At 42.3% G+C, this 21,232-nt stretch overlaps 1 protein-coding gene across 2 annotated transcripts in view; it reads right to left on the bottom strand.

Annotated features, from left to right (window-relative positions):
- RFFL (ring finger and FYVE like domain containing E3 ubiquitin protein ligase) overlaps window positions 1-21,232 on the bottom strand; it is a 52,210-nt gene that overhangs the window by 3,225 nt on the left and 27,753 nt on the right. For both annotated transcript variants that reach the window (XM_026672458.2, XM_087958233.1), the window contains exons 2-6: window positions 19,292-19,476; window positions 6,316-6,702; window positions 4,200-4,283; window positions 2,293-2,500; window positions 1,599-1,622 (exon numbers count right to left, since the gene is read on the bottom strand). In XM_026672458.2, the coding sequence (XP_026528243.1) occupies window positions 1,599-1,622; window positions 2,293-2,500; window positions 4,200-4,283; window positions 6,316-6,702; window positions 19,292-19,471 (883 nt within the window). In that variant the 5' untranslated portion in view covers window positions 19,472-19,476. The remainder of the gene's footprint in view (window positions 1-1,598; window positions 1,623-2,292; window positions 2,501-4,199; window positions 4,284-6,315; window positions 6,703-19,291; window positions 19,477-21,232) is intronic.

The raw sequence follows: 21,232 nt of genomic DNA, 5'->3' as shown, positions 1-21,232 counted from the left end.
AAGAGAAATAAGGAGTGACTGGATTCGATTCATATAAAACATCAAAAACAGGGTAATAAAGTGTACCCCATTTGTGATGCCACTCCTCTGTCCCTACCTAGCGGTTTAGGAAAGATTGCGTGCTACCAAGTCAAGTTTCTGTCTGCTCTCTTTATTTTCCAATTATCTTTCTCCTAGGTCAGAGGTGTCGAACTCAAGGCTCGCGGGCTGGAACCCGCCTGCGGGGTGCTTAGATCTGGCCCATGGGGTCACCCTAGAAATAGCAAAGGACCAGCCCATGGTGCCTCTGCCAGTAAAAATGGAGCTCAGGAGCTCCATTTTCGCTGGCAGAGCACTCGGGGGCCCCAATACGAGTGATGTCAAGCAGGCCATGCCCACCCTGGCCACGTCCACCTCCCCCAGGTCAAACACAACCCTGATGCGACCTTCAATGAAATAGAGTTTGACACCCCTGTCCTAGGTGCACCCCTGCTCCTCAGCATGTCTTTCCCCCTTCAGAACAAAGGTGGGTAAGAATATGCATGACAAATGCCTCTCCTTTTCCATGTATTTTTCTTTTGTGACTATCTCAGGCTACTTCTGCTGGCTTCTGGCTGCCTGCAATTTGGTAGTTGGAATCTCACCAGGCTCAAGGTTGACTCAGCTTTCCATCCTTCTGAGGTGGGTAAAATGAGGACCCAGATTGTTGGGGACAACAGGCTGATTCTGTAAACCACTTAGAGACGGCTGTGAAGCAGTATAGAAGTCTAAGTGCTATTGCTATCTCCACATTCTGCAAGAGTTTCAAGGCTATGGCACAGTTCTTGAACATGGCCATATACCCAGGAAACAGAGCAGCATGTGGGCTTATATAAGACATGCTTAACCATGTCCACTAAAGATGAACTCATGCAGCATACTAAGCTCCATTAGAGCTGATCTTGATAAAGTTCATAAAATAATGTACAATGGAAGTTTAATTCAATCCTCTGCCTAGTACGAGATCCACCTTCTGCATCCTAGACAGATGATCCTTCAGCCTCGGTTTGATGACCTCTGGCACAAGAGAACTCATTACTTCCTATGGCAGCCTGTTTCATTGATCTACAGTTCATGCAGTTTGATTTTTTTGAGACTTACTATGTTATGGAAAACTAGCCTGTTAATCTATGGCTCAATGTACCGTGTGAATTTAGACAATGAATTAATTCAGTAATGCCAGGAGCATCAAGCATTTGTTTTTTTCTTATGTCTAAAATGCTATCATACTAATTCCTGTGCATTTGCCCTATAATTTTGAACTGCTCCATAGGGAGAGAAAAAGTGGTCCATCTAAAGTAATTTCTGGAGCTTTCACGAAACACTTTAAGGTTTTCCATCCCCCCAATACAAAAGTCCACAATATTAATGTACATAAAATGCATTTACACATGACTCTGTTGAGGGGTGGGGGTACCAGCACAAATACTAAAGCATACATACATTCATTGGCTCAAATAAAGAAACCAAATTATATTGATTTAAGACTACCAATTTTCCTTGAAGACAGTAACTGTTCCTATTTAAATAGTTGCAGCTTACAATGTTGAGAAGACAAAAAAAAAAAAGAACATGCTTACCAGTTTGATCATCAGTATCTGAAACTGAATGAGAAAAGAAAAGAAAAGAAAAAGCATGAGCTTGAGATGTTTGCCACAAAATGCAAGAAAAAATAATGGACTGTCAATTAATCTCTCCCAACCGTCACCCTCCTTTCAATCTTTCCACTTTCCACTTTTTAAAGGGATTGGATAAAAGGTGGAAAATGTTAGTTGGGAGAAGGAAAACACAGGTTATTATTGTATTTGTGTCAGTCAAAGGAGAAACAAACCTTTAGCATTCTGTCTGGTCAAGAGGCAACAGAGTGAAATATTGAAAAAACCCAAAGAAGCACCGGTTGCATTCAGGCCACAGCCTGAACCTGAACAATGAATTCTTCTTCTGATTTTCCACTATATTTAAATTATTAAGTTAAATTACAAAAGCAGAAGTTTTACACCATGAAAACCTATTGAAGGTTAATATTAACCAAGCTTATCAGATTTAAATCTAGCAGACGTACAAAAGCATCCACCAGATTGTTTCACGTGGTTAAGCATGTTGTATAAACATAGCTACTGTTCCGGTGCCAATGCTCTCTCCATGTCAATGAACACAAATCGACCAAGGAACTGATTCCTCCATAGGACCCCTGTAATTTTAAACTCCAAATAATCGCACTGAACTGTCATTAATATATGCAAATTGAAAACAATGAAGGAAGGAATTTCATACCCAGCTGCTGGAGGTCCTTCTCTTTGTAAAGGCGGGTCACCCTCTCCATTAGCTCCCATTTCTCACAACAGCCCTTGTAGTTAACAAAGTTGCGAGCCAGGATCTCTTTCAACTGCCTTACCGAGAGGGCATCAATATCTCTCAGGCTTGTAAGATCAGAGAGAGATGCCCTCCGTCCCGTAACTAGGTTATCTTCTGAATCAGTGGACTGAAATAGAACAAATGAAACAAACATTCATCACAGGAATGAAGTCAAGCAACCAAAGTTAAACACAACTTTTTGAATTTTTTTTTTAAATTAAAGCTACAACAGAAAATAACAGTAAGCAGTAAACAGAACAACAACACAACAGTAAGCCGTAACAACAATCTCTTCGTTCTGCTCAATGCTCACAAATGAGGACTTGCCCATCTCCCACAAGGACGTTCCATCCTGTGTGTCCCAACATAATCAGCAACTCTCATAAAGGCAGTCCTCAACTTACAACAGTTCATTTAGTGACTGTTCAAAGTTACAATGCACTGAAAAAAGTGACATGACCTTTTTGCAGCATCCCCATGGTCACGTGATCAAAATTCAGATGCTTGGCACGCGACTCATATGATTATGGCGGTTGTTGCAGTATCCCGTCGTCATGTGATTCCCCTTCTGCGAACTTCTGACAAGCGAAGTCAATGGGGAAACCAGGTTCACTTACCAACCATGTTAACTAACTTAAGAACTACAATGGTTCACATAACAACTGTGGCAAGAAAGGTCATAAAACTCACTTAATGAATATTCCACTTTCAAACATCAATGTTGGGCTCAATTTTGGTCGTAGATCGAGGACTGCCTGTAGATAGTGCCACATTATCTGATGGGACCCTTTCTGAAGGAAAGACTCTTGCCACTGCTCCTATCATCTAGAACACGGGTCGCCAACCTTTTGGACCTCAAGGACCACCAAACTCATAATTTTAAATCCCGCGGACCACTAGTTCTCAGGGAGAGGGGGAGGAGGTATTCTGTGATCGGTAGGAAAACGGGGTGGAGGATTTTCCTGCAGACTTTTGGGGGGATTTTCCCAGGATGATTTGTTGTTCCCACAGATGATTAATGTTTTATGTACGGGTGTTATTTTATGTAATATTTCTTTTAATTTTGTGAAGTTTCCTTCCCTTCCAAAGTCATTTTGGAGTTGAGTGGTCTAGAAATTGATAAATAAATCAATAACAAAAAATCCCATGTTAGTCTATCACATGGTAAAAATTTGACTTGCTTTGAGGGTCAATATTGGCTAAAAAAAAAAAGGTACAATTTATACAACGGTCTATGTCAGTAAATGGACATACCTGGTATTTTGAAATCAGGGCAGCACAGAATATGCTCCATTGTTGGGGGTTCAGCAAATAGGGAGCAAGAATTCAGGGGAGTACTGGAATGTCTGAAGAGGGCAGTTTAAGTGCTGCGTAGCTGATCCTGCTGCTAGAATTAAGCTAATGAGGGGTGTGGGGTTTTTTTTAAGTCACATAAAAGAATCCTTGAGCAGATCCTACCTTTTCCAGCTCAATGCTGGCACTGATGTTGTTACCTAGTTTGGTAATGAAACTTCTGCAAGAAAGCAACCATGCTCATAAAGCACCAAGGACCCCACAATTCATCCCTGAGCTACAGATGTTCTCTATTATCAAGTCTCCATTCTCCAAAATCGGTAAATCCCCTAGAGAATTGCAGTTCTTTTCATTTCAAAGCAGGTCGTTATTTCCATAGCATTCTCTGCACATAAAGGACTTCATCCATTTCTGATAACCGCCGTTAGCACTGCACTAGAGTGTTGACCCAGGTTGTTATCAGCCGTTGCAAGGCGAAGCCTTCCCCTTTTCGACCTCTCCTCCCTGAAAAGCAGGCCGTGACCTTCCCTTACCTGTGTCTCTTCCTCAGGCAGGTTTTGCACTGCACTCTCAACTTCTGCCATATCGTCCTGGCTCGGCAGCACATGCCCATTGGCCTAAGAAGAAAAAGTGTAACTGAACGGTTCAGAAGATTTGGGAAGGAGGCTGGGGAGAGGCTTCCCTTCAACTGGCCTTCACTTAGTGGCTCCCTCAAGGGCTCATCCAGAGACCAAGAAAATGCGCAGGCAATAGTGAGAAGCCAAACCATCCACAATGCTTCAAAACTGGACAAGGAATGTTGCTTTGAGATCCTCACCTTGTTGTTGGCTAAGCCCTGTTAGGACTGCCTTGGCTCACGTAGGAAAGCCTTTGGGTGGTATCTCCAAGGAAGCAGAGCCAGGACAGTCATGATGGAGCTGTAGGGAGCTAGCAAGAGACGTGCTATGAAAGCCTGGCTCTGCTCTGCTGCCTTCCATTGTGACACAACATGACATCATGGAGAATGCAAGGCATTTTTTTTATGACACAATACCAAAGCCCCACACATGCCTTTCTCTCTAGAAGGTCAGCCGTGCATTTCCCATACCACAGTCTGAAAAGAAGGAAGACCTGCCTATTTAGGATTCCCTGACTAAAAGACATCCAGCCACATGCGTGTGTGTTCAAGCCACCAAAAAAACCCACCATGACAAGGTCAGAACAGAAGAAACTCATTTTAACTAAAATTGGGAGGATGGGAGGAGTTGCAGAATGTGAAAAACTTTTGTCATGACCTGGGCAAATGGAGGAGGGTATCTTTAATTATAAAGGTTGTAATTCCCTTCCTGCATTTGGCATAGGAAAATTAACTTCTATGTCATCTACTCTCTGGAAAAGTAAAAAGGAAGTTAAAGGACTTCTGTAGGGAAGTTCTAAGCTCAACTCAAGCTTCTCCCCTTCAGTTGGCAATGGGCCTTCACAATAATAAACCCATAAAAACTGGACAGGTATTTTATGGAGGGGGAAGCAATTTTGTGCAGATAATACAAACACAAATATATACTCAGTTAAGACTAAACACTGGACGAAAACATAATTTCTTCATGACTTCTCAAAACTGCTCGCATCTCATTCCCAGGATGGGAGATGATTTTGCACTATTTTCTCTTAGAAGTGTAAAAACATTTTTTAGTTGGTATAACTAAAAGCAGGATGGGGTGGGGGAGGCAGAATCCACCCAATACTGAAGTGCTAAACTTCCCCATATCTCTGCCATTACTAATTCTTTTCAAATGAAAAGTAGACACAGCAGAGCCTTTCCCAGTCTTTCGGCTCTAAGAACAGGAGACAGGTAGTGTTTAAATCCAACAGGGATCAGAGAAACTTGGCTATGTTGGAGACTCTGACCCACCCAATTTTAAAAAGCATTTCAAAATTAAATCTAAGGCATGGATGTCAAACTCACTGCATCACATTGCCATCACGTGACATTTTATGACTTTGTGGAGCTAGGGTGGGCATGGCCTACGTGTGACCCATCCGGCCTGCCAGCCGCCAGTCTAAAGTATTCCAGGGTTACAGCAAATGCCTCTTATAAATTACCTTTCTCTTAATTGAAGATGGCAGGAGGCTGAACCTGGGAGTTCTGCATGCAAAGTACACATTCTACATTGAGCCACAGTGGCGCAGTGGTTAGAGTGCAGTACTGCAGGCTACTTCTGGTAACTGCTGGCTGCCTGCAATTTGGCAGGTCGAATCTCACCAGGCTCAAGGTTGACTCAGCCTTCCATCCTTCCAAGGTAAAATGAAGGCCCAGGTTGTTGGGGGCAATAGACTGTCTCTGTAAACCACTTAGAGAGGACTGTAAAGCACTATGAAGCAGTATATAAGGTTAAGTGCTATTACCATTGCTATCTCCACACTCTGCAAGAGTTTCAAGACCATGGCACGGTTCTTGAACATGGCAAAATATCCAGGAAACTGAGAAGCGCAATCTAAGTTCTATTGCTATCTATTTTCCTCTCCCGCTACATTACTTAAGCCCTTCTTTTCAAATTCCACATTCAAGCAACATCATCACATCAGACAACAGCAGCCAACAGGACCTTGAGCTAAGACATGTAAATAAGTACCCTGGTGCCTGGACTAGGGTAGCAAAGGCATCCGTACCTGTAAATGCTCCTCAGTCTGCAAGGCAGGATTGGTGGAAATTTGCTCTGGAGAATAATTCAGTGAAACTGGCGTCGTTGCACACTCCTCCTGTGCAACAGAAACTGGCACTGAGTGAGGAACCTGGGCGGCCCTCTCCCTTTGGGGATCCGAGGGCTGCTGACTGATGATCAAGCACACCAGCTCGTCTTTCTCACGGCACATCTCCGTGGAGATCTCCCGGAGTTCCAGATAATCTCGCAAGTCCTTCACTTTCATTTTGATGAGTTCCTCCCGCTGAAAAGCTGTAGCTCGGAATCGCTCACAGAGATGGCAGAGGCAGAGACCACTCTCGGGCTGGTGCGCACAGGAAGGGCAGAAGCTCTTTTTGCAATCCAGGCAGACGCGCTGTTCAGGAGTGGGGAGAAGAGGAGAAAGAACGTTGGGGGGGGGAGGCGGAAACCTTTGAGCAGAGAAACCATGGCGTAGAATACATGTTTTGCATTCTCTCGTGACGTCGTCCTTGTGAATATCAAGAGTGTGTGGCCTGTGAGTCATCAGAAACAGGCAAGCTAACCATCTTCCCATCAATCCCCAGAGAAGGAAAAAAACATCAGATCCCCACATTCTGGTTTGGCATGATTTAAGTCACGAGAAGCCAGTTTCACAGCACCACCTTCTGTGAGGCAAGAAGGGTGCGGGAAGGCCTGCTCCATTTTCCAGTCTAGCTACTCTGTTAGTCGGTAAACATCAGCTGGTTGCTGCTGCTATCTGAAAATACATCCTTATAAAACATTTAGCACTTCAGAAGCGGATACCAATATTAGAAAGGCACAACTAAATCAGAAGTGGACCAAACTGTAGCTCTCAAAGCTCTCTTGGTTGTAAGGTTGAAGGGCAAGCAGAGGAATGAGGAGAGAGAACCCAGAGAGAAACCAAAAGGATGAGGCAGGGGTCAGCAGGGCAATGACAGAAGGCCCGTGTTGAGGCAAAAGCAGCAAGGGAACACTTACACGGGAAAAACTAACTGGCAGGCTACTATTTACTGAGGCATATTTATCACTATATATGGGTTGGAATTCAGTTAACGTGTGGGATTCCATTACTGGTTTTTTTTTTCTTACAACAGCAAACAAACTTGCAGTGTCCATAAAAGTGTCCACATTTATTGCCATAATGCCCCTTTGTCTTCTCAAGAATACTTTCAGAGCCTGGCAATATTACTTATCCTCTCTTACTTTTGTTCTTTTGCATTATGCTATTTTTATTTATATTTTTTTTATTTATATATTGTTCTTTTGTGTTATGCTATTTTATTATTATAACTCATTAAATTTATTATGCACAGTCCTGCTATTTTGCATAAATAGCTATTATAAATAGCTATGTTGTGCACAGTCCTGCTATTTTGCATCTCTCCAGCTTCTCTTTCTGTTATATCTTGCTGCCTGCCTTCCATCAAATTCTTTCCTTGGACACTTACCATATTCTACCATTGGCCCATCCTCTGCCTCGTGGGTCTCCAAATTTGGCAACATTAAAACTTGTAGACTTCAATTCCCAGAATTCCTCAGCCAGCCAAGTTGCCAAGTTTGGAGACTCCCTGCTCTACCTCACATAATGTACAGGTCACATGCCTATTGTAACTTTCCACTCAGAGCTTAACATAAACAGGTTCAAGGGTAATCATAGCCATAACAAAAGTCTCATGCAGTCTATAATTCTTTGCCAAATTTTAACCCTTGAGAATTTTTCAACTGCCAAAGTGTGGGCTTTATTTCTAGTGCAGAGGTCTCCAAACTTGGCAACTTTAACACTTGTGGACTTCAGCTCCCAGAATTTTCCAACCAGCATAGCTGCCTGGAGAATTCTGGGAGTTGAAGTCCATAAGTCTTAAAGCTGCCAAGTTTGGGGGACCCCTGTTCTAGTGCAAGGCAATGCCAGAGAGCTTCATGTGTTCCTCCTGAAACAAAATGTAAAATTGGTAGAGGCTCAGCATTAAGCACTTGATTCAATCAGGAGCACAAAGCAATCAAAAAGTGTTGTTTCCCTACATCCATAAAAGCATTTCCCAATGAAAAAAAATTCCCCACTCGGGACCTAAATGGGGGAATACCACAGTGAAGATGGCTACTAGGTTAATAGCAAACCCTAACTCCCCTTGCTTCCAGCTTTCCCTCCCAACCATCTTTTCTTCTCACTTAGCTGTGTTCTCATTGTTTTCTTATTCTATTGTTTCATTGCTTTGCTAGTGTTGTGTTCACACTTCTTTTCATTTCTCCGTTTTTACCGTTGTACGCTGCCTAGAGTAGCCCCACAGCGAGACAGGCGGTAAATAAATGTAACAAATAAATAATAAAAATCCTTCCAAAACAAACAAAGCCTGAAAAACTTAATTATATCTTTCCCATCTCAGAAAGTTCTGGTCACTTTGGGTCAAGTGTTTCCCAATTTAAGTACATGGGAAATTAACCAAAGGAAGTGTTGTTATCCCACAGGTTTCCCTGAGCAACCCATCAGGGCTCACTGCTTTGACTAAAGAACAAGCAAAGCAAAATCTTTCTGCTTGAACTTCTTATCATGCAAATGAGAAAATTATGTTCCTTGTCAGTTCAAACAGGACTCATGAATAATCTTTGCTCCAGAGGAGTCCAAACTAACTTAATCTCATTAAATTATGTTCACAGCCATACCAATCCCTGTTATCATCCCTTATGAAGAGATTAGAGCTGATAAATAAAGATAAACCCTGTCATCCGAGTGAATAATTTCCCTTCCGGCATCTGCAACCATTATGTCCAAGATTTTGTTGATGTAGATGCTTCAACAAAAGTGGCAGATAAACAAAGAGGAAAACACCTCCTCTAGAGGTTTGCAACACATCCGGAGTTGTCTAAAAGCAGGAAGGAATTATCTCTCTCCATTATTTTTGCTTTCTGTCACACATGAAAACTTTGCAAAATTAAAATAAATCAACTGGAACCTGTTATGATTTTCTAATTTAAGATTAAACCCCAAGATACAGAAAGTACTTAGGCTTTGTTCTTATATCGTGCTAACCATCATATGTTAAATTATAACTATGCCACAACTAATGACTAATGGCATGACTTATACACTTTTACACTGAACTCATCTTAAATGATCCATATTTTAGAGCTAAAAGTAATGCTTTAAAGCAGTTTTTTTCAAACTTGGCAACTTTAAGATGTGTGGACTTTGATTCTATGTGCCATTTCAAAGCCCACTCCTCCACTCAAGATATATATACATGTTGTGACTCAGAGGTTTGAGCCTGCTCTGTTAGAAGACACACACTTGAGCAATGAGGAAGAGGAGGATTTGGCCTTGAGGTTTGAGCCTGCTTTGCTGGAGGACACAGACTTGAGCCACGAGGAAGAGGAGGATTTGGCTCTGAGGTTTGAGCCTGCTTTGCTGGAGGATTTGGAATTGCCTTCCTCCCCAGGACCTTCCTCCCTGGTTGTGCCTCAGGTGTCGACAGATAATCAGGAGAGCGTAGCGGAGCCTCTGGCTGAGGATCAAACTGAGGAATGTTGGTTTGATGCGAGGCAAAGATGCAGGCATAGGCGTGAGATGCAACGTAGAAGGAAAGGACAAATCAGGGACTGAGATGAGAGACTGACACGCCCCTCAGGGAATAAAAGTGGGCGTGTTAGCTCTGGATTCTCGTTCGGGACAACTTGTTAATTTGGGATAGAAGCTTCTGCATTTTTCCTGTGTGTGGCATCGGCTTGTGATTTATGCTTCCTTATCAGACTTGGCAGACAGCTGACGTGAGACTGCCAAGAATGTTTTTGGATTAAGGAAGTTAACCCTGTAGTTACCGGACTTGCCTGCTTATTTGTGTTTCAGTTGGAAGTTTGGACTTATTACTTTGTTTGTCCAGGTGAGACATAACATTTTTGTCCCGAACCTTACAAAAACCATCTTCTGACCAAGATGGATCAACAACAGCAGCAGCAGCAGCAGATTAATCAACTTCAAAATGATAACCAAGTTTTGCAGCAGCAAGTTACTCAGCTGGTTAATCAACTCACACTGCTGCAGGCTCATGCTGCTCCTCCTGCCCCTCCCCGTAGGAAATGCCCGGTAGCTGTGCCGGATAAGTTCTCTGGGCAGCCTGAAATGTCCCCGGCTTTTATGGGGCAGTGCCAATTGTTTATGGCTCTGAGGCCGAAGGATTTTCCTGATGACCGGGCTCGGGTGGGGTTTGTAATCAGCCTTCTGTTGGGCTCAGCTGCCAGGTGGGCCACTCCTTTGTTGGTGCAGGATAGTCCATTGCTAACGGACTATCAGGGGTTTTGGCGTCACCTGAGACTGATGTATGAGGACCCCATACGGGCTCAGACAGCAGCCAGACGCCTGAAGGAACTTCACCAGGGGAAACGCCCCTTGCAGGAGTTCATTTCAGAGTTTCGACTGCTCTGTTTGGACTCTGCGTGGAATGATGCGGCTTTAATGGACGCTTTCCAAGATGGCCTGTCAGAGGACATACAGGGCGAGTTGGTTCACGTGGAACCGGCCCCGACCCTCAACGCTCTGGTGGTGCAATGCTTGCGCATTGACGCCCGGCTTCAACGGCGCAAGACTCGACGCCCCATTCCGGAGCAGCCATCCACCTCAAGGCCACAGCATCCTGTACAACCAGCGCCCCAGGTCTCCCACAGTGCCGTGGCCAGGGCCGAGGAACCAATGGAGTTGGGTGCGATCCGACCTCATTTGACAGCCCAAGAACGCACACGGAGATTCCAGGGAGGCTTATGCCTGTATTGTGGGGGGGGCTGGACATTTTGTGAATTCCTGTCCTGTTAAACGACGGGGGGGCTCGGCACAAGGTGGAGGTTCGGACGGATCATTGTAATTTGGAGCACTTGTCCACTGCGAGGAAGTTGAACCAGCGACAGATCCGGTGGTCGTTGTTCTTTGCTCGGTTCAACTTTTTTGCGACTTATATCCCCAGTGGTCAGAATCGGAGAGCAGATGCCCTGTCACGTAAACCTGAGTACCTTTGTCCCGAGGACCCTCTTCCTCCACGTACGGTGCTGCCACCGGAATCTTTGGCCGTTATCCAGGAACCAGTGGATTTGCGGACTCGGATACGAGAGGCGCAGCGCTTAGACGCTTGGTCGCAGCAGAGAATGGGGGAAATTGGACCTGACTCCCCATGGACTCTGGAGGAGGGCTTACTACGACATTGGGGCCGATTGTACGTGCCCACAAGGACACTTAGAGTCCTCATCATGACTCAATGTCATGACAACCCTGCTGCTGGCCATTTTGGATTTTTTAAGACCCTTCATCTTGTCACACGGACTTTTTGGTGGCCTCGAGTCCGACATGATGTCTACGCCTACGTCGCGTCCTGTGTACCGTGCCGGCAAGCGAAAGCCGCGACGGGTGCGCCTCCTGGTCTCCTTCAACCACTGCCAACTCCGGACAGACCATGGGGGGGGCAATTTCCATGGACTTTTTAACGCATTTGCCCTCTTCGTTGGGGTATACTACGGTGCTCGTGGTGGTTGATATGTTAACTAAGATGGCTCACTTTATCCCCTGTCGGAGGTTACCGTCAGCTCGTACTACTGCCCAGTTATTTTTGCAACACATGTTCCGTCTGCATGGTCTGCCGGACAGGGTGGTTTCGGATCGTGGTGTCCAGTTTACCGCGCAATTTTGGAAGAGCCTGATGACCGCGTTGCAGGTGCAGGTGTGCTTGGCGTCGGCGCACCATCCAGAGACTGATGGTGGGACAGAGAAGGTGATTGGCATCCTCGCCCAATATTTACGATGTTTTGTTAACCACCGACAGAACGATTGGGTGACTTACCTCCCTTTGGTGGAGTTTGCCTTCAATAACTCTCAGCACACCTCCACTCACATGACACCTTTTTACGCGAATGTGGGTTTCCATCCGAGGTTTTTCCCATTGTCGATCTTGGATTCCCCGGTTCCCGAGACGCGGGACTTTTTGTCGGAACTGCATTCGGTTCACCAATTGGTTTCACAGCAATTGGAACGGGCTAAGGCGGACTACAAAAGGTTTGCGGATCGTTCGCGTTGGGCGACGCCTCCGTTGGCTGTGGGAGACGGTGTGGTTATCCACGAAGCATCTACGGGTCGACCGTCCGGTCAAGAAGTTGGACCATCGCTTCATCGGTCCCTTCCCTATCGAGGCGGTCATCAATCCCGTTGCTTATCGGCTCACCCTACCGCGCTCCATGCGCATTCATCCTGTCTTCCACCGTTCCCTTCTGGTTCCTGACGCCCCATCGTGTGCCCTCCGTTCCCCCGCTGGTACGGTTTCTCCATCTGTACCCGGCGATGATCCCGCTACTGACGACATGGTGGTCAGCATTCGGGATTCTCGCTGGCTGAAAGGACAATTTCAATACTTCGTCGAGAGGCTAGGGGATGGACCGGAGGCTCTTTCCTGGGTGGATGCTTCCACGGTGCACGCCCCGGATCTTATCCGGAGATTCCATGAACAGTTTCCATTGAAACCACATCCGGATCGTCAGACTAGGGGAAAGGGCCCTGCGGTGAGGGGTAGTGTTGTGACTCAGAGGTTTGAGCCTGCTCTGTTAGAAGACACAGACTTGAGCAATGAGGAAGAGGAGGATTTGGCCTTGAGGTTTGAGCCTGCTTTGCTGGAGGACACAGACTTGAGCCATGAGGAAGAGGAGGATTTGGCTCTGAGGTTTGAGCCTGCTTTGCTGGAGGATTTGGAATTGCCTTCCTCCCCAGGACCTTCCTCCCTGGTTGTGCCTCAGGTGTCGGTAGATAATCAGGAGAGCGTAGCGGAGCCTCTGGCTGAGGATCAAACTGAGGAATGTTGGTTTGATGCGAGGCAAAGACGCAGGCATAGGCGTGAGATGCAACGTAAAAGGAAAGGACAAATCAGGGACTGAGATGAGAGACTGACACGCCCCTCAGGGAATAAAAGTGGGCGTGTTAGCTCTGGATTCTCGTTCGGGACAACTTGTTAATTTGGGATAGAAGCTTCTGCATTTTTCCTGTGTGTGGCATCGGCTTGTGATTTATGCTTCCTTATCAGACTTGGCAGACAGCTGGTGTGAGACTGCCAAGAATGTTTTTGGATTAAGGAAGTTAACCCTGTAGTTACCGGACTTGCCTGCTTATTTGTGTTTCAGTTGGAAGTTTGGACTTATTACTTTGTTTGTCCAGGTGAAACATAACATATATATATACGCCATGGCAATATTAATCCAATTTAACTATAGTATCCTATTGATAATAAATGTTTATATGCCCCCAGTGAGAGAATAACCCCAGATCAGTGTCTTGTGGGCTGAACTGGATTTAATCTCCCAGAATTCCCCTACCAATATAATGCTGCCAAGTTTGAAAAAACTACTTTAAACCTATTCAAACTTAAGAGTGTAGAATGGTCACTCCTTAGAGTAAACATGTGGCTCCTAAATTAAATGGAGAGATTATTTAAAACTTCTCTCCCAGGGAAGCCTTTAAAAATGAAAAGCTCACATTCAGAAGAAAAAAGATTCTCCTTCCTTTTAACCTTTGCAAATTAAAGCAAATTTTGAAAAGCCAGCTGCTGAGAGGGAAGATGCCATTTCAGATCTTGGCTTTACACAGTTAATATAAGGAAATAAGCAACTCAGTTGCAAACTACAGTACACTTATACTGTAATTCAGTCTTGCTTATTGCAAAGTTTAACTCCTCCAGAGTTGTTCCAATCCCCATCCTTTTTCCATTGGTCCAAGCTTCTTCATTAAATCAGACCAAATCTAAATTTAAGTTCATAGCACTCTTGGAGTCACTGACTACTTCAGGATATGAGTCATGCATAACAAATTGATTGTTAATGTCATTGACAAATATAATATGTAAACATATAGCTGCAGGAAACTTAAATAAATAGTGACTGTAGGAGCCCAGCTGGATCATACCAAGGGTCTATTACCCCCAAGTAATCCATTTATGGCAGGCCTCTGATCTGGGTGGCAGCATCAAGATCTAGCTGGCCTGATGCTGACTAGAATAGCAGGCAAGAAAGTCTATGGGGCATAGTAGTTAAGATATTGTACAGGTAGTCCTCGACTTACAACAGTTCACTTAGTAACCATTCGAAGTTACAACGGCACTGAAAAAAATGACTTATAAACATTTTTCACATTTATGGCCGTTGCAGTATCTCCATGGCCATGTGAATTACAGACTCACATTTATGACCGTTGCAGCCTCCCAGGGTCATGTGATCCCCTTTTGTGACCTTCTGACAAGCAAAGTCAACAGAAAAACCAGATTCACTTAACAACCATGTTACTAATTCAACAACTGCAGTGGTTCACTTAATAAGTGTCGTAAAATGGGGTAAAACTCACCAAAAAATGTCTCACTTACTAAGATAAATCTTGAGCTCAATTGTAGTCATAGGTTTTAGGACTACCTGTCCTGGCATCAGGGAAGCCCAGAAGTTCATAGCTACACAGTGGTTCACTAGGTAGCCATGGGGCAATCAGTCTCTCTCAAACCAATCTACTTAGGGTTGCAGTGAAGAAAATGGGGAAAGTGCACAACCCTGAGATCCTGAACAAATAGCAGACCATAAATCCAAGAAACAAACAAGAGGCTGTAATAAGGCACTGGGACTGGCTCTCCTGGCAGTTGGCCAATGCTGTCAGTTGCTGAAGTCACTCCCAATTCTTTGTGTGTATGTGGTGTGTTTTTTTTTAGGGGGGGGGGATCAAAAGGCCAGATGCTCATTCAGACATCCACCTCCCCCTTTTCCTCACCACATTTTGTCTGGGAACATGGACCAGGTCAGAAACTTTAGCTGAGAAACTAAAAACTTGGATTCCTGCCACTTCTTGGAAGGACTTCCCAGAAAAGGGGAGAAAACAGTTGGGGAAACTCGTTGAAATACATAACTCTTGGGAGAAGAATGTGGATTATGTCTTGTTCCACAGGACCCTGGTGGTTCTAGAGAGGTCAGATGCATAAGAATTTAGTACACAAGTCAAGGATAGCTAGAAAATCCAGTTTCTGCTTCTGCCTTTAGGGACAGCAAGGCAAAAAAGCATAGGTGCCTGAAGTTATTCTATTACTCAACTTTTGGATGTCTTTTTATGGACAATACTCTTGTTAAGTGACTACTCTTACCTAAGGAGAGCTCTAGATTAGTGTTGATTTTCCAAAGAAAGGGCTATCTGTCCAGAAGTTCACAAATATGACGAATTTCTTCAGCAAAGCATAAGTCACTGAGAACATTTTGCTACAAAAGCCTGCAGAAATGAGGATAAAGTATCAGCTGGTCTTGTAATTCACCCTGTAGACTAATATTTTTCAATCTTAGCAACTTTTAAGATTTCGATTCCCAGAACTCCCCAGCTGTGCATTTTAAAGTTGCCAAATTTGAGAAACACTTCTGGAAAACAGTGGTTCTCAAAATGTGGGGATACTTGGGGGACCCCAAGACCCTTTCAGGGGTCTATGATCTCAAATAAATGTTTTTAACATTTCCCAGTTTTGATTTCTAAAGCACTAGATTTTGATAAAGCTCTTTGGGGTTCTCAGTTATTTGTATAATTGAACGTAAAAGGGTCCTAAGCAAAATGTTTGAGAACGATTGCTGCTACAGGCCTACCCTCACAACAGCAACAGGGGAGCCTCATGCTTTTCTTCTCAGACATAAAATTATTTTGTCTCAGTTGTAGCTCAGCTCAGACTCGGCTCATGATATGGGCAGCAAATAAATTTAATAGCCAGTATGACAAAATGTTCATTATAGCTTGGACAGAGAGGGTGCATAGATAGATAGAATGCAGAGGTTTGAAGAATTTATCTGGGTTTGGTTCCCTTTGGAAAAAGATCACAATACATTTTTGGGGGGTGTTTGAAATTGCAGTGCTTATTTACTGTGATATACACCTCTACTGTAATATATATTAACAGTGACCCATCAAGAGGGAGTAGGCAACCTAAGAGCTCTATGTCGTGTATATTTCAACTTTTTTTTTTGTAAATTTTATTTGAGTTTTCACCAAAAAAAAATACAAATAAAACATCTTTTTTGAAGGCAGCATAATCCCGGGTTACATTTCTTCGTACAGACACAAATTCAGGTTCATGCTCATTTTTATATTCTATTCCATCTTATTACTATTTTACATTTTCTGCATAGCTTCTCCCCTCTTTTAATTTTCTCAATTTTATTTTAATTATCTCATCTCAATTCAAATCATTGTATTTATATTTTTTGTCTGTCCTGTTTCAATTATCTATTATCTTTTCTCATTAAACAAAATTTCTCCTGTAGTTACTGATTGGAGTATGATGCCTTTATATCTTTTCCCTAAAGCTGTAACATTCAATATAATACATAACTTCCATTCGGATTCTGCTTGGTACATTCTTAAAATACACACTGTATTCTTAAAAAAAGAAAAAAAATTATAAATGTATATAATTAAAACAACTGTGTATAAATTTTTAAACAACCACCCGATTGATTTTAGTCATTCAAATATAATAACCAAAAATCCAAAGATCATCAAATAATCCAAATACATGCAAGCTGTTTCTTTTTTGCTCTTTTTTTTTTCACTTTCTCTTCCTGGGGTTACTATTTAGTTGCAAAGTTTCAGTTAAAATGTATCTTTTAGAAGTCTTGTTGAAGTTTTACTTTAGATTCTTTTTAATTCCAGGCAGTCTCCTCCCTCTTCCAGATCCTGCCCTTATTCTTTTTCTCTCCCTTCCTGCTTATGAAAGAGAAAGTTTTTAATGTCCAGAAATCTTTATTATCCCTTTGGCATTTTGTTTTATTTTCAGCTTAATTGCCTATTGATGTCAAAGCAGATTTTTCCGATTTCTTATTTAAGTCTCTTAGTTGTCAGTATAGGGAAGGAGAGAGAAGAAAAAAAAAGCCAAACCTTTCCCTTTTCACTTTCTTTCTCTGCTTCCGACTCTTCTTTGGGAGCAATGTTATTTTTTGTAAGTTTAAATTCCAGGGTACCTTGGTTGTTGCTTTTACAATTTAACCCAGTCAGCCAAAACTTTCACTTCTTATCTTCCTCCTGCACATTCTTTTCCGGTCGAGTTCTTCTTTGTGGTGGCCATTTCTGACCACCGCTGCAACCGCCTTCAGGAAAGGGAGTAATGGCCAGCAGAGGAGGAGAGATGCGGCTCTCCTTGACCCTGCTGGCGGTCTCCCCCCTCTTCACCACCTCTACGGGGTGGCTTAGCCCTGAAACCAGCCAGCTCGGGGCGCTCCAGCGGCGAGCCCAGACAGAAACCGCGCACGATCGCGGATTTCTGTCTGTCACCGAAGCCCTTCAAACCGGAAGCGTGTATATTTCAACTTTTATCAACATCCCCTGTTTCCTTGGAGATAAAGTAAGATGAAAGCTGTAATCTAAAACTTTAGGATAGCAGCTGCCTGCCCATCCCTGCAATATCACAGGGAACTCAGTAATATACCACATCTTACTTTTGTTCCAATTAGAATCGGAAACTGTTTCAACAGGGATAAGATTTCCACATAACCTCTTCCCAAAACTTTGCACTTTGCAGAGAAATTAGGACTGCAACTCCAAGTATCATCAGTGCTAGGTAATGAAATGTCTAAAAAAAAAAAGCCAAGCTCAGAGAACACCAAGGATCCCTCATTCTGCAGATATTCTGAAATTTGGCATTGTTTTCAAGTAGGAAAAAAAAACCTGCAGGATCATCTTGAATATGCTGGAAATTGTTTGGAAATTGGAATCCAGTATGTATGATTGCATTCCCTAATTTTGTCTTTAGTTTTGTAGCTGGACATTTGACAGCATGGTTTTAAAAGTAATTCCCTCTAAAACCTTTTCCATTTTAGAGCTGCATACCTATTTTTTTAGTTGGGGTATTTTGAAGCCTGTTCTATATGGCTGAGGCGGTATATCTAGAACTCTCTCTTTTTGTTTTATTTTCTCCTAGAGCAGGATATAAGGAGGATCTGTGAAGATGGACTAGAATTCCAAAGTGAGGAAATTAGTATATCTAAGGAACTTTTTCTAAACCCACAGCTCTCTCTTCTGGCATTATGAGAGCTGCCACACCATACAAACAGAGTAGGAGAGCCTAATGTTAGGCCAGCATGTCAGGCCTCAAAACCACTTCAAAAGTTGCCACCGGTTTAATTATTATTGTGACAGGAGGGAAAGTTATTAAACATATGAAAGGTGGAAGGAAAGAGAAGATGAGCAGCAAGAAGTTGGATGGACTCAGTTAAGTGATGGGGAGTGCACCAATGAGAGACTTGAAAGAACAGGTTATGGAGAAGATCTATCTATGTGGTCGTCAGGAGTCAAAAATGACGATGGCACATTATCAGTCAATCAAATTATTGGCAATATTTAATTTAGCATTCAATATAAATTAAGTCAAATTCAAGTCTTCACTCTGGCCTGCCTACGCTATTCAGTGGCTAAGCGTGGCTATTGGTCTGACAAGGGTATTGTGTCCCTGCAAAGTGTATGAAATAGATTCAGATATTGGGAAAAATTTCCTGGAAGCCTTCAAACAGATGCTAGGTAGGCATCTGCCCAAAGTATTTTGGCAGATTTTGACCTGGTTTGGATCTTGGACTAGATGTTCTCTGCGGTGTTTTTCAACTCTAGAATTTTATGCTATTAGTTTCCATGAAGCTACACATACCAACATTAAAAGCAACAGTAGGAATTGGGTCCTTTACCCCTGTGAACTATTCCCATCAGTGCCAATCATCATGACCAACTCAGATTACAATTTGGGAGTCCTAAATCTCTGGTTTAACCTTATTAGATGCAGCTCAAAGTTTTCTTTAAAAAGAAGCCCCTGACTTTTCTACTTTGCAACTTGATCTGTTCCACTGTCCGATGTAAGGGGTTTAAATCATAGGAGTGCTGAGTGCTACATATACTAAAATAAGGCTAAAAAGTGGCCTTCTTCCAATAATTAGTCCCAAAGGATCTCATCACTCACCTTAAGGAAGGAGCTGCTGAAATGCACCCCGCAGGCTTTGCAACTCTGCTCTGAAGCTGTGGGAGATGGGAAGGAGCTGTAGCCAGCATTGGAATATGCTCGAGTTCCTGGCTGCGGGCAGTGTGGCATGTCTTCAGGCTGTCCATTCAGGCAAAACCAGTTGCAACATGCAGCCCACATGATAACTGTGAATTTTTCAAACAAATGTCAGTCAACAGGATTAAAGAAGCCAGTTTTCTTTTCCTGAAATAAGACGTTAGAAAGCAAGAAGCTAGGCAACCAAGGCACAGAGTAATTTTTTTCTGGGATTTAAAGAAATTAATTCTCTTTTTACAGAGGTGATTCTGGGAAATTATCTCATTTCACAGCATGACAAAATGAGTCAGACTCATTAGGAACAGAGAGGTACTCCACAAGGGATCTAAAGCTCAGCTGTTTGCAAGTAAGCTATGCTGGATCATATCTCTATACTTCTAGGTTTCCAAATGGAATATATTTTTCTCCGTTAAAATGTGTTTATTTTAAATCCCAAAACACAACAATCAAACATGTGCCCTAAAGTAATTTCATTTGACATTGTTGTGGTATTTTATAAGGCTTCTAAAGGGCCAATCTGTACATCTTCATGTACTTAAACAGGTAATAAACACTCTTCCAACCAATAAAAATACTCTTCAATAAAAGGAAAGTGGAATAATTTCAGCCATATTTTTCTTTATAGTAATTTTATTAATAACCAATTTTATCATAATATAAACAATTTTAGTAACATATCATTTCCCCTTAAAATACAGCAATGATCTTCCCATATCTCATCTCTTATCTATAAACAAATCCTTAAAGCCTCATCATTCTGCGAAGTTCCAGAAGGATTCTAAATTTGGCATTAATTAGAAGAATCCTTCCCGTGGGAAATGCTATGTTTTGAATTCTCTTAAATAACATGATAGGATAAAACTTTGAATATTGGACACTAGAGGGAACCAGAAAGAATTAAAGATTACAATTGAAAGAGATGAATATTTAAGGTAACTAATACTGAATGGAGCAAAATATTTTAAAATTGGGTGTATTGAAAGATATTTTTGAACAATGGGCACAGTAGTTAATTTTAATAATGTATGGCTTTATAGATTTAGAAGATGTTATGGATGAGGAACAGCTTTTACTGGACAAGACTGAGACTGATCTGAAAATGGATTTAAACATGACCAGTTACAAAAATGAAATGGAAAAAGATGTTGCCTTGAATATACAAATGAAACCTACTGATATCTTAATAGTTAAAAGGGGCAAAGAAATAACAAATCAAAAGTCTGACCTGGATAAGTTTCCTATATTGATTTATAAAAGAGACTTTCCAAATTTTTGAAGAATTTTATGAGAAAGGACAAAGAAAAATGAAAAGAAATCACGTTCAGCAGATTATTGGAAGAGATTAAAAATCAAGACTGTTAAAAGTAAATAAATATAAAGTTGGGTTTATTTGATCAAGTTTAAAATAGGTATGTTATCTCTGATAACCCTTAATGGACTTTCGCTGATCAGCCTTTTTTGTTGTTATTGTTCTTGTTAAGAAAATGTACCTAATGAGATCAAACCAACCAGAGGAAAAATATAAATGCAATACTAAAGGCAGTTGCATTATCCTGGGGAAAGACAAGGCTGTTTTAAAGAGTTGTGCACAGATGCAACAGTCATACCCCATATGCTCCAAAATGTTTTTTCAAAATATTCCAATATTCCAAACCAATGATAGAAAATATTTGTAACAAAACATTCAGAAACTAAATTGAAACAAGCTTGGAGACCAAACCACTGCCAAATTCCAAACCAATGTCTGGTCAGTATCCAAATGCTATTTTCTGGAAGAAAGGATGATGCAAATCTCATAAATTAGTATGAAGTGACGTGTTCCCATTTTATAATGCAAAGGATCAG

Source organism: Notechis scutatus, chromosome 1 (genome assembly GCF_049901735.1).
Source record: "Notechis scutatus isolate UNSWTSFEM ecotype Mainland chromosome 1, rNotScu1.2, whole genome shotgun sequence".
NCBI classification, from domain to species: Eukaryota; Metazoa; Chordata; class Lepidosauria; order Squamata; family Elapidae; genus Notechis; species Notechis scutatus.
Note: the sequence above shows the minus strand (reverse complement) of the source record. Positions and strands in the feature narration are given on the sequence as shown.